General features: G+C 38.3%; 1 protein-coding gene across 5 annotated transcripts in view; it reads right to left on the bottom strand.

The window, feature by feature from the left end:
• The window catches only part of Ccser2 (coiled-coil serine rich protein 2), a 114,599-nt gene that overhangs the window by 72,483 nt on the left and 26,522 nt on the right, over window positions 1–15,594 (bottom strand). For 4 of the 5 annotated variants that reach the window (XM_005348597.3, XM_013346834.2, XM_005348598.2 and 1 more), the window contains exon 3: window positions 15,124–15,320. In XM_005348597.3, coding sequence (XP_005348654.1) covers window positions 15,124–15,320 — 197 coding nt within the window. Of the gene's footprint in view, window positions 1–11,694; window positions 11,761–15,123; window positions 15,321–15,594 lie in introns of those variants that run through there. The other variant, XM_005348600.2, reaches the window with a different exon arrangement.

The following is a 15,594-nucleotide window of genomic DNA, read 5'->3' as shown; positions in this document are numbered from 1 at the left end:
GAGGAAGAAGAAGAAGAAGAAGAAGAAGAAGAAGAAGAAGAAGAAGAAGAAGAAGAAGAAGAAGAAGAAGAAGAAGAAGACGACGACGACGACAAAGGTGAAGAACCATTTTGATGAAACTAGAAAATAAAAGACTGACCCCCCCCAAAAAAAAGGACCTAGAGAAGGAAAATAAAAAATTAATATACAGTTTTAGAACTCAGTAATTTTGATGTGCCTATTCCACCTTTGAGAAGACATGTCTCTAGCAGACAAATGAATATAGAGGCCTGTTAGGCAAGAAGATTTACAGCACAGGAGTCATCAACAAATTAATGAAAGCTGGAAGATGTTGAATAATGACTCTGTCTCAGAATTACCCTTTTTACTGTAACAGTCCATGGGAAAAAAGCCAAAAAAAAAAGATGAAAAAAATAAGGATGTGCATTCCTCTCCATTATCTGCACAGGGTAAGAAGAACTACATTTCTACAGAAAGAGTGGCCATGTGTGTGGAGAGGGGTCATAGCTGCTGCAGTCTCTCTCCCTGCACTTGGACTCAGCATTTACCTGCTCCTGCTTTTGTTTATTATCTCCACTTTTTGGGTATGTGCACATCTGTGTGCTAAGAGTGTGTGATATATGAGTGTTTGAAGTCTTTCTCCTCTGAACTCATTATGCACATCTGTCAGAGCAGACTGACTTTGTATGTGTCCTTGTATTTTCTGATGCTGTATGTCATCGTGTCCTAATGAACTATGTGATCGCTCTCTTGGCTGACACTGCCCCGACTGCCAGGGCTATAAATTAAGGTAGTGTAATTCTTGAAACTTCGTTAACCCTTTTCAAACTATGTAGTTTGTTTTCCCTAATGTATGTACTGATTCTGTCTCTATTCACAAAGGTTTTGGCTGGTATTACTCTAAATGCCACATCACTTAAGTGTAGAATAATGTTACCACAACATGACATCTCAGGCCCCACGAACACCACATGACTCCACTTTCTTATTTAACTCTCTATTCATTTCTTTGTTCAACCCTGCTCTTCAGATACCCTGCGAACATTCCATTAGATGTACACTTAGATATCTTTTGAGATACTGATTTTGTTACTTCTAGTTCCTAACTAGCTATCAAGTTATAGAGACTTTTTGCTTTGCTTTCTTTTGTTTTAGAGACAGGGTCTCACTTTATAGAGCTGACCTGGTGTTGTCCTCCTGAGAAGTGTGGGTGCAGTGGTATATTATTTGCATTTTGACAAATAAATCTTGCCTGAAAGCTGGGCGGTGGTGGCGCACGCCTTTAATCCCAGCACTCGGGAGGCAGAGGCAGGCGGATCTCTGTGAGTTTGAGACCAGCCTGGTCTACAGAGCGAGTTCCAGGACAGGCTCCAAAGCCACAGAGAAACCCTGTCTTGAAAAACCAACAAAAAAAAAAAAATCTTGCCTGAAGACCAGAGGCAAAGCTAAAGCTTAGAGGTCAGTCAATGGTGAGACACACCTTTAATCCCAGGATTTGGGAGACAAAGGCAGACTGATCTCTGGGAGTTCAAGACCACCCTGGGCTACACAAGATCATTGCAGAAATAAATCCAGGTGGTAGTGGTGATCTACACCTTTAATCCCAGTACTGGGGAGTCATATGTCCTTAATCCCAGCACCCGGGGAATATAAAATAAGAGGAGAAAGAGGGTTAGTCTGCTTAGCTTGTGGTCGCCCAGCCTTAGTAGAGGTAAGACTTTTCTAGTGGCATCGCTGCCTTGCTATTTGGGTTTTCGGGTTGAACCCCAATTTCAATCTCTGGGTTTTTATTATTCATGCTACATGTGGGAATTGCAAGGAAAAGGAAAAATAAAAATGTTTATATTCACCTTGTCCTTAGAAAAATTACAAATATTAGTAATCAAAGATTCCATGAGATAGATATGCTCTATAAACTATGATGTCACTTGAAAATAAAAATTTCAATTGTTCTTTGTACCTTATTGTATTGGCAGAACTTTTGTTCAATAGGCATATGCTGCACAAACCATTGCTACCAATGCAGACTACATATATTAATACAACAGAGGTCTCCTAAGATTATACTGCCTGATGAACTGTAGCCATCTTAGTTTATTTAAATACACTCTATGATATTCACCAAAAAAAAAAAAAACCACCTAACAAGATGTTCTGACGACATCTCCCCATCAGTAAGCAACAAATAAGTAAGTAAGAGTGGTGGACGCTCCATTCACTCATTGCCAAATTAGCACATTCTCAATATAACACATGCTTTCAAACTGCTTTTGAGACCCACAAGGTAAATAAAAGCATAATGAAAGCCTGGCGTTTCTACCCCCATTTTGCATTTGTCTCCCTTATTTTAAAGCAGACTGTTCCTTGGCTCTAAACAGGCATGACAGTCACTCAAGGATAGAAATGACCCCAGTGTGGGTCTTCTCCACCTATCTCATAAGCCTCATGGGAAGGGCCAGCCATAACCTGGAGGTCAAGCTAGAGCTGACCAATCCAAGCCTTGTCTATGGGAGCCCAGTGATGATGGGAGCAATACCTGTACCTTTGGCTGTTTAAATTGATATGTGCTTTGGCTCTTTGCTTTTCTTCTTCAAAGAACTGGAAGAGCATCACTCTTCCTTGAACCTCACTTTGTTGTCACCCCTTCTTACATAGTTATGTGATGTCCCAGAGCAAGACCAGAGGAAGGTGGCATTTATAGGAGAAGCAAAGTGCTCAGAATTGTGTACAGCTCCTTCACTGTTGCTCTCTGTTTGGGCCTCTTGTGAATATTTCATCTGGTCTCCTTCCATTTGTTTGTAATCAGAAGTGGAATCAGTACCAGAATGAGTTTACTACTATTAGTTTTGCTTTATGTATTTAAAGTTCTGGTTTAACATTTACACTGTCCTGTGTTCTTGTGAATTGATCTTTACCAAGATCTAATTATTCATCTTTTTCTGTGAGTGTGCGTGTGTGTGTGTGTGTGTGTGTGTGTGTGTGTGTGTGTGTGTGTGTGTGTACAGGAGTATAGAGGTTGGAAGACAGTTTGTGGAAGTCATTCTCTCCTTCCAGAATGTGGGTTCTGAAGAACTGAATTCTGCTTGTCAGGCTGGTGGCAAACATCTTTACTGCCCCGGGCCATTTAACTGGTCCGGGATGCTTCTTTTTTAGTGAAGTTATGACTATTAAAATTATAAATTGCATCTTGTACTTTAATTAAAATATCTAGCTTTGAATTAGCAGTGTTCAGATTAGTGCTATGATGCTTTTTAAGAATACTAAGAGATCACAGCAAATAAAATTACCTAACCTTCCTCTTGACACTCAAAGGTCAATGAAGTAGCAGAAGAAAAAATAAAATCTGGATGTAAAAGCAAATATGTAGAGGGGTTAAGAATAGGTTACAGGACAGTCGAGTCTGAGAACACTGGAGGCAAAGACTCAAAAACCCAGAATGTCAGCCTTCTCCCAGCATGTGACAGTGAGCAACAACACACTGTGCTAACAGCTAAAATTCCTAGAACTCAAATTCAAGCAGAACTGAAGTAGAAACTGAAAACAAGGACAAAAGGTGGCTATGCCTTATTGGTTGGCCATTATTAACCCTTACACATATATCTGCAATATCAAGTGATAGCCACATCATAATTTACACTTTGTAAAACAACCAACATAATGCTACTAAAGGAAAAATTAGCACCCATTCAAGGAAAATTCAAACCCTAAAAAGAAAACAATGATGATGAAATAACGGAACTGGCAGAAAGACTTTAAAGTACTTTCATTACAAATTTTCCAAGACCAAGAAGGAGAATCAAATAAACATAAGGAATTTAAATATGACCCAGAGAAATAATGATATGAAATCAATTCAAAACACAGACAAGAGGAGCTGTAGAGATAGCTTAGCATTTCAGGACACTTGCTGGTTTTCCAGAGGGCCTGGATTCAATTCCCAGCACCTCACAACCATCTCTAACTCTAGTTACAGGAAACACAAAATCCTCTTCTGACCTCCAAGGACACCAGGCACACACATGATATTCAGACATACATACAGGCAAAACACCCATACACATAAAATAAAAACATATAAAGTTATCAAAGTAAACAAAAAAATCAGCATCTTCTAGGCTTTCTACTATTCCAAGCAGAGAAAAGCAGAGTGGATTTGTTTAGATCCTTTAATGCTTCAGAACCATCAAGGAATGTTGGCTGTACACCCACCCGCCCACTGGTGTAACCAACAGAGCAGCATAAAGTCCTTTGTTTGGGAGACTAAAAAAACAGTTCATTCCAAAAAATACTTGTAAACAACTGGATTCCCAGCAAACACATAAAAAGCCAGGCATGGTGGTACACACTTGCAATCCCAGCACATTGGAGATGGAAACAGGAGGATCCCTGGAGCTCAATGGCCAGCTAGCCCAGCTGGGCACCAGGTTCAGAAAAAAATCCTATCCCCCACTCTCCAAATGCAGTGAAGAGCAAGTGAAGGGGGAGGAGGAAAGAAAAACAAGAAAACACGTACACAAGCATAACACACACACACACACACACACACACACACACACACACACACACACACTACACAAGACCTTGGTTTCAAACCCATCAGTGTCCGATATTTTCAGACCATTAATTAACAAATAGCAGTCCCTACAAACATTAGACTCTTGACACTTCTTCTCCCCACCCCTATGTGTTTTTACTAATATTTTTAGTAAATTTTGACGTCTTCAAGATTCAAGGAGAACTGAGACAGAATGTGGTAAGATCTACGTATTTTGCTTGATTTTACCGATGTACACTTATGGCAGAAGTGATTCCATACAAAGTGGACCCTTCATCAGCACTTACCGAGTGAAACCCTGTTAAGAGTCATATTCAATAGATAAATATCCCAGTTTGGCATGACATGCATATGAAATACAACCACTTTATTGGGGGTCTTTCCACTCAGAGCAGAAGGACAGCTCCTTTTCATGTAAACAAACTCTCCAATAGCTTTTATCTAGCCCATCAGTCACTATCTAGCAGCTTTCTCCAGTCCAGAGCTACCTCAGGAATAACCAGCTATGCTTCTGAATCCTATATAGACACCTATGCTTGCTCAGTAGCAAGCTCTGCCATCTGGGTCCTATATTAACCTTAATATCTCTTCTACCACAAAACAGTTAAAACTTCTATTTTAATAATGATATTTCCAGACACTCATGATACAGAGCTGAAAACTAAGACAGCACCTTTCCAAAACACCTGGCTCCAGGAGTTTCTTAGTTTACCCTCCCACCAACTGCATATCTCCCAGTACTGTCACTGTGACAGTACTATCCAGTGCTCAGGAGTAATCTTTCCCACTGGGGCGGGGGTGGTGGTCATGGACCTAAATGGCCAACATCATCACAATCAGTCCCAGAGCTCTCCATGGCTTTCATTACAGAAGATGATATCTCAAGGACTGTATACTTTATTTCTTACTAGTCTGCCTTTCATGTTCTACCCGGATGAGCAATCTCTACAGGAATAAGATCTCAATCCTTTTACCTTTAGTAACAGAGAACAATGATGCTATAATTTCACAGCACAGTGACCAGAAAGTCATCCAAGAATCAAAGGGGCCTATCTCATCCACCACCTTTCAGCCTCTCTTCATAAAACACATGTTTCGGTGAATCAAGGTTGATACTCAGAGTCTACTTTTTCCTGATACCTACTACAATGATTTTTGGCACCATCCATAGTTAGGAAAATGTTACGGGGCACAGACTTCCATAGAAACTGTACTTGAGATACTAACTGCAAGGTGAAGGTTTCTAAAGGTCTTACTGGAATTTGACAATTTGGTAGAACTCAAAGAATTCAGGAAAGTGATATATTTATGATTAGAATTATGGTCAAAAGATGAACACACACACACACACACTCCAAGAAAGAGCCACATAAGGCAAGGTCTGGGATGGTCATGAATTCAAAGCATCCATGTCTTCTCCTAATGAAGCCAGTACGTGTCGTCTCCATGGCACACTTACACAAAACAACACACACAGGGCACTGTTAACAAAGATGCCACCCACGACCCAGTGTCCAGGGGCTTTTATTGGAATTGTCTTACAAAGTCAAGGCTGATTAAATTACTGTCCACATGAATGAACCCTACCTCCAGCACTTTCTCTTCATCTCCCAGAGGCCAGCCTAATAAAGGATTCAAAGCAACTCTCTTCCGCAGTGTTTGCTAATTCTGGCAGAGCAGACCTCTAGGTCTAAGCTACCTAATTAGCATAAACTCCCAGAGACCACAATGAATTATCAAGCTGGAAATTCCAAAAATGCAGAGATTCCCACACAGAAAAGAGATGCAAACTGAGGTTCCAAAGCTATCCATGACTATAAGACTCTGATTCTTCTAAGTTGATCCAATAAACTGTACAGTCAGTTACAATATTCAGTGGCTAAGAATCATCTTAAAATCTTAAAAGGAGGATCTTTATAGATCCTGAATAACCTATTAGTGTGACCTGCCAATCATCAATGGTGTAGAGCAAATCATTTACCTGTATTTCATTTAGTGGAAAAATAACTTCTGTAGGCTTTTACTGATGTAAAAGATTATTTCTATGAGCCAATGCCTTAGCAGCCACATTATTTAATAAGTTAATAGCCTGCTCTGTTTCAGGTGTTACTTTTTTTATTCATCTATTTATTTCACATCCCAGCTGCAGCCTCCCCATCTCATCCTCCCCCTCATTCCCCAATCCCCTCCTCTTCCATCTCCATCCAGGAAGGACAGATATCCCATGAATATCAATAAGACATGGCATATCAAGTTGCAGTACAACTAAGCATGTCCCCATGTATTAAGGTTGGGCAAGGTGAACAATAAGGTTCCAGAAGCCAGTAAAAGAGTAAAACACAGGCCCTGTTGCCACTGTTAGGAGTCCAACTAGAAGACCAAGCTACACAACTGTAGCATGTATGCAGAGTGTCCAGTTGAGTCCCATGCATGCTCCTAGCAACAGTGGATACGTAGCCTAAACCGGTCATCTCCTATGACCAGACTGGTGCCTGACCCAACTGTCAGCAGAAAGGCTTCAACCAGAACTGATGGAGGCAAATACAGAGACCCACAGCCAAACATTAGGCAGAGTTCCTTGCTTTAAAAGTAATAATAGCAAAAAGTAAATCTAATCTTATTGAAACATGACAGTAAAGTTAAACCACTGGCACCTCTATCTCTAGAAAACACTAGTGGAAAAAACCTGCTTAGGAGAAAAGTCAGGGAGATCTGTGGCTGTTTTGGGTAAAAGATAGCACCTATAAACTTCTTAGTCCTAGTGAACCTTCTCATTATTATACCTTCTTTTTAAACTAAGGAAGCAACAGCAAATCGCCAAGCATTTTGGATTAGAATGGATTTTTTTGTATGATGATAAATTCCTATGGTCATAAAGGTACACTTAGGTAAACAAAAATTAAATTAGAGATGTATGACTAAAACTGTAAACTGCTAATCTTATAAAACTAATAACTTTTCATAAGCTACTAAAAGACATTCAAGACATGCAAATTAATGGCCAATCACCCTATAAATAATCAAATCTTTAATATGCTTAAAACTAAGTTTGTAGTCATACAAATATGATTCACTTAAAAAGACAGGCTTTGTCCTTCTATATATGTTTTCAAGGCTAAGCCTAAAACAAGTAACTAAAAACAAATTTTGTTTAAAATAAGACATACTTAATAGATGGTTGCCTGGTCAAATTATGCATCATCCAATTATACACTAGTAACATCAGCAAAATAGAAGGTTTATATTGTCTTTAGTGATAAAACTTCATTTTTCAATTAATATTTTTGTACAATATAACAAAGTTTAAAAAATAACAACTTAAATATACTTGGGATGGATTGAAAGGGAAAATAAGAAAAACTGAAAACATGAAGTTTTTAGAATATATTTTCTGGGCAGATTAGAAAGATGGCTCAATGGTTAAGAGCATTGACTACTCTTCTAGAGGACAGGGGTTCAATTCCCAGCACCCATTTGCCATCTCACAACTGTCTTAATTCCAGTTCCAGGGGATCCAACACCCTCACACAGACAAATGTGTCCATAACATAGAAAGAAAAAATATTTTTAAAAGAATATTTTTCCTAGATAATATGATGAAAAAATGCAAACATAATTATATGTTTCTTAAATCCTCTTGGAGACCAAAAGGAGTTTAACCAAAAAGACATCCAGAACAAATTAGATTATTTTGAAGTTTCCACCTACAATTACTTTGGATAAGGCCTACGAATCTGTTACACCCAACTGTCTTCAGAATGTAGTAAGAACTGAAGTCTTTGAGTAAGTTCTTTTTCCATGGAACTGTTATGCTTTGACATTGCTCACACTTTTATCTCACCTACAGTATCAGCTGAATAGCCACTTTCAGGCTTGGCATGGAAAAATCCAACTGTTTTCTACTTCCGACTTTCTTTGATTAGTTTTTAGGTAAGTTCAAATCTGTAAAACGTAATGAGTATTGCTAACTAAATGAATTTTATATGTTTTTTAGTTTTATGCTATCCTTTGTTCTGGAAAAGATCAGACTCTGGCAAGGGAGAAAGTTAAAGGAGTCTCATGAGAGCCTATCCTCTATTAAAGGCCAATTTCATACATTATTCCAAGCTTCTCACACATAATTAATAGTGGATCTGCTTGATATCTGAAAATATGGCTATGTCCTGGACATTCTCTGCTGTCAGGTATGTAAAGATCTGTGCTCAAAGTACAATACAGGAATGCACAATATCTCTCCCTAACTATATAGAACATAGCTATATAGAACATAGCTATATAGAACACACCTATATAGAACACAGCCCCATACATGGCATGGCATGGGGCCCTGGAAACTTCAGTAAAACAACATTGTATCTTATCTGGAACTTAACTTTGTCAAATAGTTCTGTCGTGGAATATTTAAGATATGTTACATTTGTTTATGCTATGGAATATTTGTTCCATTAATGATGCAAAGATATGTTGCAAAAAAAATAAAATAAAAAATAAAAAAAAGATATGTTGCATTTGTTTAACTCTGTGAAGCTATGCTGTGTTGCCTGCCTAAAACACCTGATTGGTTTAATAAATAGCTAAATGGTCAATAGCTACACAGGAGAGAGAAGCAGGCAGGCTGCCAGACAGAGAGGATAAATAGGACAAGAAATCTAGACTTGAAGAAGAGCTAGAAGTGAGAAAAGGAGGAGAGAATGCCATTAAGGGTCAGCCACCCAGCCACAAAATCATCCACAGAGAAAGAAGGGAAGAAAGACATATAGAATAAAAAAAATAAAAGGTAAGGTAAAAATGCCAGAGGCAAAACATAGAAGAAAAATGGTTTAAGTTAGAAAAGCTGGCTAGAAAAGCTGGTTAGAAAGCTAAGGCCAAGCATTCATGTTTTTATTTGGGAGATGAATGGCAGAGCCCCAAAGAGTAAAAAAAAAAAAAAACAGGAGACCGCCCCCCCAAAAAAACCCTACAACTACATAACTCTTTATACATTTCCTTTCTAGGATTCTCTTACAGTTAAATACTAATAATGGTGCTGTTAATGCTAGTAAATGATCTGTAAAAATTTTTTACAGGGTGAGAAAACCATTCTATTGTGTTTCCTCAAATTCTACAGTCAAATTTGTTTGTTTCTCCTGTTTTAGAACCAATATTATTGTCATTGACTGTCTATTCCTTTCATGCTTTAGATAGTATTTCCCATCTTTCTGTGGTGCTTCCCAGCAGGCTGAAAGGGAAACAGACCAGCACAAAAGCACAGTAGCACCCTTAAGTTAAAGAGAAAATCACTGGGGAATGATTAGTGGGACTTCTTGTAGGGAGTTTAGGAAGGCCTAGTGCATGTGTAAGGAGCAGAGTCAATGTCCTGAGTGAATGTGTGCCATGCCAAGGACCCCAATACCTTAGGTCCATGAGAACTGCCAGTCTTCCTCTGGCCCACGTGTGGATGTTCACAATGCAGACAGAAACTATCAACCATAGCTTCCGCTTCTGGGATTGACTGCAGTCTGAGACTGCTCCCCTACAAAGACCTTCTACAATTAATTAGATTCACTTCCTTGTTCAGGCACTTACTATAAACCCACCTCCTTATGCAGCTGTATACAGTAAATTTACCACCTCATCAATTCAGATGGATAAAATAAAGGCACTAAATTTGCAGGTTGCTGATGCTCCTGCTGCCCTTGGAGCATTTCCACCAGAGTGAGCACAGTACAGGTGGTCCCAGTGTTCCTGTGTGCCTGTCTTTTCTTCATTCCCTTCTTGTCCCAGTCACGTCAATTCCTGAAGCCATGCAGCACATGGCAACTAACTGTAGCTGTCAATCATATAGTAAGTTGTGGCCTCAACAATAAGCCGGAGCCAAGTTGTACTTCACTGCACTTTAAGCCTTTCAAAAATTTACTTTAATTTCTACAGGTTTGCAATACTTAAACAGTGGATGATAGATTTTAGTTAACACATGCTTAATAAGCTGAAATATTAATGCATTAGTAGCATAGCTATAATGTATATAGTGGCTGTCATAGTGGTATTAACGACTAGCACTTTGATATGCAAAGACAGAAGATGATATAAGTATCTATCTAAATTACAAAAAGAAATGTGCTCTAAGATGGCTGCTATAGCAATTTATAATTACAAAGTATTAGAAATAATCCTGATAATCATTGTTACTAGAATGACTGAATAAATATGTACCAACAAAAAAATGTAGCATGAGTTACCATGAAAAAATGGGAATTTATCTCTGAAATGATACTAAATAAATATTTTAAGCACATGAAGACATAAAGAAAGCCTAAAGTTAAGTACAGACAGTAGCTAATGAACCTTAACATTATGGCAAATTGCTAACTACCAAGGATAGGCTGAGAACTTAAAAAAAAAAAAGGAAACATGAAAAGTAGTATTTAACCTATAAACTGTTAAGAATAAAGCTGAAAAGAAAGGTGTGATCCATACATGCATGCATATAGTTACATTTATAGCACACACTACGATCCTAGTATGTATACATGTTATGGTATAGGTTTCTTAGCTGAGAAGAGAGTTAAAAAGAAAAATGAAAGACTACAATGGACTCTGTGCTAATGGGTGGAGTTGAAGGCACCACTATGAATACTAAATGACAGATATTACACACAATTCCCACCTACTTTTAGCATGATGCTTAAAAATCAATGACATGCAAAAAGCCCATCTAGTCATTAGTTTGGGTTTCTAAATCTATTTCTAGAAGTGGATATTTTACAAAACAAACCTAAAGCCAAAACAAGGAATGTTCAAAAGTAGGGAGGCATTCAGAAACATACAGAAGCCAGCAAAATCAATCTGAATAACAATACTGCTGACATACAGAGTAACACCTATCCGTCCATAGTGACATGGATCACCTTAACCAGACAAGAAATAGAGATAGCTCTACTTTTTATTATTTCAATTAAAAAAGCATCAACAGACCTAACACTGGAAAAGATGAATGTCTGCACATTCTCAAAGTAGCTGTACAAAATAAAGAGAAACAAATTTGCATTTGAAAAGTTTGGTGGGTATTATTTCAATCATCTGAACAAAGTATTATCAACAGAAGTATCAAATCAGGGAACAGCCAGAGGGATGAAGATGAGTTTGAAATTCCCATTTACCTATTTTAAGACTGTCTCAACTTTCTGTAAGCCGTCCCTCACCTTCCCATCTACACTGGCATGACATTTCTAGTTACTGGCAGCTTGCTATTATGACACGTGAGGCCTTAGAAACTCACTTGCTAAAGATGTTACGTCACAATATGCATGGAAAATACTAAACAACAATAAACAGTAGCTGCAGTTTAAGAGTTTCTATTTACTTTTTAATTGAATGGCAATCCTTATGGGGCCTTTCATGGTATTCATTTCAATAAAGATTAAACTGAGACCTTAGAACCTAAAACCGAAATGAGCAATGAGGAAAAATAAAGTCCCAACCATATTCAAGAGAAGAAGCAGGAAGTAGAAGGTAAAGTCACCAGATTGACTGAAGTAAATGAGAGGAGGTTGTAGAAAATGGAAGGCAGAGGGCAGATTCCATATTACAAAGAGTGGGAAGCCAACAGGGAGGCAACAAGTCTAACCAGCAACTCCAGGTGATCTGGCAGAACTAAGAAAATCAGAAATAATACTTGCAACTTCTAAATCTGAGAGGTGATGTTTTAATCTGTACGATCAATCCAGCATGAAATTCCTCACTTCCCAAATATCTTAGTGTTAGCACACTGGTCATCATAATGCTGTAGTGCTCCTGTTTAATAACCTTGGCATCACAGCAAAGAGAGTCCCACACAATAAAACTAACAAGCTACAACTCATTAAAAGAAGCCAGGCACAAAATAATATGTGCCCAGCTCCATTTATATACAGTTTAAGAACAGTACCATTAATCTACAGTGACAGAAGAAATATTCCAGCATCCTTTACTGTCTTTCTCGTGGTAAGAAGTAACTTTCTCTGGAATAAGAGGATCAATAAAAGGAACAGAAAAGAATTTTTTGAAGTGACAGAATATTCCCCATAACCATCTGGACAAGGCCACAAAAAGTCCATGGGCTGTTTGTCCTTTACTGAATGTAAATTATACACAAGTACTACTAAGCATGTAAACCAACAGCCAAATTCCAGCTAGTGACTGTTTCCAAAGTGCTGGTCTGAAAGTTCTCTGTTTATCCTTGACAACATAAGAACTTGCACCAAGTGTCCTTAGCACTCTTTTACTTCAAATACAAAGTCTTGCTTTAAAAGCAGCATCAGCTGAAGGAAACAGGAGCTGACTGGGGATGCCGCCCAGTGCTGCAGTGCTGACACAGCATGCACAGACCCTGGGCTAAATTCACAACAGGGCAGTGGGCACTCTCCTCTAACCTGCATCAGTAGTGACAAGTGGCGTACAATCTAGAAACACTTCACTTATATTCACTGGGACTGGAGTTAACATTGTTGTAAGGTCAAAGAACAGAGAGAGCATGCTAAAGCTCATTTGGAGTTAAGTTAAAAGAATTAACAGGAATTATTTTATCAAAGAAAAGGAAAATGGAAAAGCAGAAAGAGGAAGACAATGTAAGTAAAAATAGTAAGATGTCAGAGTGAAGTACACCAAAAATGCAAAAGCAAACTCTTTGGTTAAAAGAAAAAAACAAAATTCTTCTTACATAAATTATTTGCTAAGGATCAAGCAAGTTTACTGTAGAAGGAAGGGAAATAAACAAATAAACTGACAAAGTATACTGATATCTGAGCAAAAAGAGGGAAAACAAAATGCATCGGCTGAAACAGAGCATCTCAACGAAGACTAAACAGTTAAGAGATGTATCATAAAGGCAAGAAAGTTGAAAATGGTCAAAGCAAAAACTATGAACTTGCATCAAAAACAGTGAATCCACTATCAAAGAACTTAACAGGCTTTGCCGATATATCCATCCTTTCTCAGACTGTCTTCCCCTTGGATCAATAAAGAAAAATATTAAAATTTGGCAAGGCGATGTAGACTTTTAAGTCCAGCACTTATGAGGCAGAGGCAAGCAGATCCCTGTGAATCTGAAGTCAGCCTGGTCTACACATAGAGTTCTGGGACAGACATGCCTCATAGTGAAACCCAGACTCAAAAGGAAACAGAGAGAAAAATCAGGAGCCACCATCTTGTTCTATAGTACAGTAAAGACTTGCTGCTTCCAATCGTTATTCTCAAGTGCAGTAAAGAAGACAAGCACTCACGGATTTTAACACCACGGTCATCCATGTACATTCTAAACTCTGTAAAGAGGGCCTTCTGTCAGTTATGATAATGAACCTTTAAAAACAGCCTAAGTGACCTACGACTGCCTTCTACAGGACAAAATGTTGATGAGAACCTCAATTATACATTTAAAAGCTCTATTAATAAAGAACATAGTGAAGTCTTAAACTGTAACTTTGACCTAAACAGAGAAAGATACTCTGTAAATTATATATACAAACAAAGGCTTCCTTATGTACGTAAAACTTAAAATCTCTTGGGAAATACCTGTTTTCTTCATGCCACAGGCTTATATGAATATAGAAAGTCATGCTGCCTAAAAAGACAATTAGAATGCTGTATATCTACAAACCAATTTGATTGAATGAGGATTTCTATTTTATGACCTAAATAATTACATTGAGCCATTTGAAATACACCAGATACATTTTATTCATGTGTCATTATCCATGTGGCTTGTAATGTCTTGTAAAAGAGTCATGCATTATTGCCAACAGCTCTTATAGTTCCCTCTTTCCAGAAACAGAGATTACATTTCCTATCCCCTGAGTATTTATGTGGGACCACAGACAAGCTCTGATGATCAGGTTATGAGTGAAAGCACCCAGTGCCACTTGCTGGCCAAATTAAATACTGCAAGACTATGACTGAAGATACTGCCTTCTTCTATCACAGGAAGAAGGGGCTTCAAAGACAAGGTCAAGCTCAAGGCCAAAGCAGCTTAGGTCACTAAACACAACTGTCCCAGAGACTGTCCAGACCTACAACAGACTGCAGAAACAAAGGCCGAAACCTTCCCTTATATTAAGCCACACTGAGTTGGTGGTAGAATGGTAGCCCATCAACACAACCTAACACAGGGTTGGCAACAGCTAATTCCTGGTCACAGAGCAACTTCTCCACCCTCTCTGTGAAACGCTGCTGTTAAGCACCATCCCTGACCTACCTTCACCAGTGGCACTTCTCAATATAGCAACTAAAAAATGTCTACAGGCCATGCATGCCCTTCACCTCCTTGAAAGCCATGTTCTTCGGTTAGCCTGACCAATGCAGTAAGCACAAATGCCTGGATGTATTGTGTGTGTGTGTGTGTGTGTGTGTGTGTGTGTACACTAAAAAAAAAATGTTACATACCATACACTTGATGTTTTAGCTACACATTTTAGAAGCCATTAGCAGACAGGTACAAATTCCTATTTTCAAATAAGAAAGCTGATTTCTAGGTTTAAAGTATTTATCAGTGTCATGTGTTCCTATATAACAGAGTAAGAATAAAACTCCAAAAGGGCACACAAATCCATACATACTATGCTGTTCATTTCAGAGGACTCATAGCTGCCAACAGGATGGACACTCCCAATGGGTTCCAGGCCCTCTTCGTCCCACATGTACGTTCCATCAGAGCTGTCAGATGGAGAGAGTTCAAATGAAGATCCAGCTCTGTAATCCGTATCTGGTGAAACCAAGTTATTCCCAGAGGTGTGCTTTGCACATTCACTCCTGTCTTCAAATGGTTTTAAAAGAAAGAAAAAAAAACAAGAATTTACAAAACTATCATTTCTCATTTCTAAAATATAAGCTCTAATAATCCAATGTATCATAACAGCATTGTTCAAAAACCCAAACTGTAGCTTGCTTCTAAATTCCAAATAAATGTAACAAAAAAGGAGGCAGAGTTTTAAAAATAAGCTGTTAAACATTCTGTAGCAAACATAAAACTCACTCTGCAACATTTCTTACATCCTCATTTCTTTAATATTTCCCACAATATTTATTTT

The sequence above is a fragment of the Microtus ochrogaster genome, chromosome 6 (assembly GCF_000317375.1).
Source record: "Microtus ochrogaster isolate Prairie Vole_2 chromosome 6, MicOch1.0, whole genome shotgun sequence".
Taxonomy (NCBI): domain Eukaryota; kingdom Metazoa; phylum Chordata; class Mammalia; order Rodentia; family Cricetidae; genus Microtus; species Microtus ochrogaster.
Note: the sequence above shows the minus strand (reverse complement) of the source record. Positions and strands in the feature narration are given on the sequence as shown.